Source organism: Galeopterus variegatus, unplaced genomic scaffold (assembly GCF_000696425.1).
Source record: "Galeopterus variegatus unplaced genomic scaffold, G_variegatus-3.0.2 Scaffold5492, whole genome shotgun sequence".
Taxonomy (NCBI): domain Eukaryota; kingdom Metazoa; phylum Chordata; class Mammalia; order Dermoptera; family Cynocephalidae; genus Galeopterus; species Galeopterus variegatus.
Genome location: NW_007731603.1, coordinates 15911 through 19263, shown reverse-complemented (window position 1 = coordinate 19263; position 3353 = coordinate 15911). Strand labels below are relative to the sequence as shown.

At 40.4% G+C, this 3353-nt stretch overlaps 1 protein-coding gene across 1 annotated transcript in view; it reads left to right on the top strand.

Moving 5' to 3' along the window:
• Positions 1-2545, top strand: part of LOC103604938 (metallophosphoesterase MPPED2) — an 84865-nt gene extending 82320 nt beyond the window's left edge. The window contains exon 4 of the mRNA XM_008589515.1: positions 2308-2545. Within this exon, the coding sequence (XP_008587737.1) occupies positions 2308-2537 (230 nt within the window). The 3' untranslated portion in view covers positions 2538-2545. The remainder of the gene's footprint in view (positions 1-2307) is intronic.
• The last annotated feature ends 808 nt before the right edge of the window (positions 2546-3353 follow it).

Here is a 3353-nt window from a genome sequence, read left to right as displayed (position 1 = left end):
TTTTTTTTTTTTTGAAACTGGTCTGAAGGGGAAAATTGTACTTCTTTTATCCTTTTTCCTAGTCTCACCTGTGTTGTCCCTGAACCAAAGGACTAAAATGAGGACAAATTGAGAAGCCAGGCCTTCTTGCATGAGCGGTGGTGCATAATGAGAGGGTTTGCAGCGAGTCCGTCATCGTGAATGATTAAAGAGGAACTGGGCAACTACAGTGTGATTTGTCCAAGTAGAACATTTTACTTAGAGATTCATGCAGGTAGAACCAGGCTTGGAACAGATGACTATCCAGGAAAACATTTTCTGCCCGTACCAGCTTTGGGAGCACTCGTGAATCTGGGGGTGCAGTATCAGTCCAATGAGGTCACAGTGCCATGATGTTAGAGCTGTGGGGCCTCACAAATTTCCAGCGAGTGCAGTGCTGGGAATTTGTGGCTCTGTTCATATATTTTTCATCTGCACTTAAAGTGCAGGAATTGTGCAATATATCATCACCATTCTACACAGTAGTTTTGCAACACACGTCACACGTCACACTCCTAACTGCCAAACTCACATAAACATGCATTTGAGGGAGGCTTCCTAGTTTTTGTGAGCTCTTCAGCACAGCCTTGCAAATAACTGAGGCCAAAGACGTGTCACATGGCATTGTGGGCTAGTAGTCAAGGATATCTGCTGATGCTTGGTCTCAAAGTTTCTGGTTTCATCTCTCTGCAGGGTTATTTTTTATCAGACTGCTTTCATCTCTCTCTCTTAAGCCTCCCCATTGACGCAAATTCTTGTGTCACATGGCATTGTGGGCTAGTAGTCAAGGATATCTGCTGATGCTTGGTCTCAAAGTTTCTGGTTTCATCTCTCTGCAGTGTTATTTTTTATCAGACTGCTTTCATCTCTCTCTCTTAAGCCTCCCCATTGACGCAAATTCTATAATGAAATTTTATAGCATTTTTAGAAAACAAAAAGCTAAAGAAAAACCAGTAACATTACAAAACATAATCTGGCAGTCTTACAAACCACTTCGGTATTAGCAGATACATTTTCAGTGTGCTGCAGAGATTGTGAGGACTTCACCATGCAATCTGTACAGTTTGCATTGCTGAAATCCAAGTGGACCGATGACAGAACTTTTCCCCCCAAATTTCCTTCCCCACTAAACTTCCTTAATTAAGTCATTGATGCTAGCTTGCTGGTAAAGACCAATTCTTACAACAAGTGTATCCAATTTCCTGCTAGCGGTAACTTTAATTCTTCCTGGAATAGCAGGAAACATTAATTTTGCATTGGACCCAGGAGTCTCAGGAAACTGGAATCATAGGTGCCATTGTCCCACCCTTTATTCATCCAAAATAAAATAAAATGAGCAGCAGCCCAACAGTGAGGCTTGAAGGATGCGTAGTGACAGAGTAGAGAAAAGGCATTAATTTCAGGGTAGGGACAACTGCCCGGCACTATCTCCCTTTGGATTTTGCTTCTTATAGCATCACGGTGAGTTATTAATATGTATGATCTGTACTTTATTCAAACATTATAAATCTATGCAGAAGTCTGGTGTTTGGGTTTTCCTTTATAGCTTTCATTCTTCTTCCCAGAACTATCTCATTTTGATCGGGAAACTTTTGCATAAAAAGCACACACCGAGAACTCTCATTTCCATACCATAAATATTAAAAGGGGGTTAAGCTTTACAGTTTCTTGTCCCATCCCAATGGGAGGAAAGTTAGCTTTCTAATCAGGGGGCTCTTAATAATGTTCTTTTTATTCACAAGCCAAAAGGTAAACTTAAAATTAGACTTGCAATATGAAATTGTACTATGTGATTCCTTTCATTTATGTAAATTGTGGAGGGCTTGGCTATGCCACAGCTCTAGTATCAAGGATATACTAAAAATCTAGCAGTTATCTGAGTTGTTGAGAATAGGTGGTTGGTTTATTTTTTGAGGACCAAACCAAGTTCAGACCTTCTCTTAAGGATCGTGATTAAAATGCTTTTTACTAGATAATTATAATGTGTGGATTCGTCACTATGTGGATTTATCACAGTGAATCTGTAGCATACAGCAGAGGGAAGCAGACCTAGAACACTTAATGTCTTCTTAGTAGCTTTTTTAACTTCTTAAGAGCTTCCTATCTCCTGCTTATTGCCATTTTTGTTAGCATGAGAGAACAGTCATAAATTTTGGTTCGTATGGAAATATAAAGGAATGTGTGAGCGATTTCATTTGGGTGAGCTGTCTGCTAATCACGCAGTGTCAGCTGTTGTACTTTGTGATGGGAAATGAACGTGCTAATTGGTGCTCTTTTTTCTTATTTCAGGGAACCTGCCATATGAATATAAAATAGTGATTGCTGGGAATCATGAACTGACATTTGATAAGGAATTCATGGCAGACCTTGTTAAACAGGACTACTACCGTTTCCCCTCTGTGTCCAAATTGAAACCAGAGGACTTTGACAATGTTCAGTCCCTCCTGACAAACAGTATATACTTACAAGATTCGGAGGTAACAGTGAAGGGATTCAGGATATACGGTGCACCTTGGTAAGTGTTAATTCAGTTTTCTCCTCCGTTTTTCAGTTCAGCACCAAGAAAGCATGGCTCGGACTTAGATGCTTTAAATAAAAATGATTAGGAGGAAGGAAACATTGCCATATTTCCAGCAAAACACATACTCTGGTACTGCTGCAAAACACAGTGCTTCTTGTTTTCATTGTGATACACAAATTTCTTTAGGCAAGATCAGTGGGAGTAGGGCTTTGGTAGATATGTATGTCTTTATGTCACTGGAGCTGCATGTATGTGTGTGACACAGAGGGATTTGGGAGAAGGTCACCACAATACCCTTCACACAGACTCGGATACCCTGAACATTCCATCCGCCTTAGGTAGCTCATTTCCCTCTCATTTTATAATGGAAGCAGTCGTGAAATATCTTACTTAGATTAGGGTTTCTCAAATGTCTCTACACATCAGAATGACCAACTCTGAAGAAATACAGATTTTGAAGCCCTACCCCTACAGACCCTGATCCTCCTTCCTAAGATGAAGCCCCCCAATCTTTATTCTTTAAAGCCCCTCCAGGCGGGGCAGATGCACAGGCAGTTTGGAAGTTATTGGCTGAGAACTCAGTACTAGAATTCTCAGAACTAAGCTCTAGAAAACTTGAAGCAAGCACATATCCGTTGGGGCTAGACAGGGAGCATTTGGATCTTGGCTGTATCAATTGTCAATCACCAGGTTTTACAATTTTTTTTCCATTTCTATGATGGTGAAAATAATGCCCATGTTAGAGGGTTATTATGACGATTAAATGGTGAAATTTGCAATGGACTTAGGAGAGTGCCTAGTTAGTTTGCTTAGG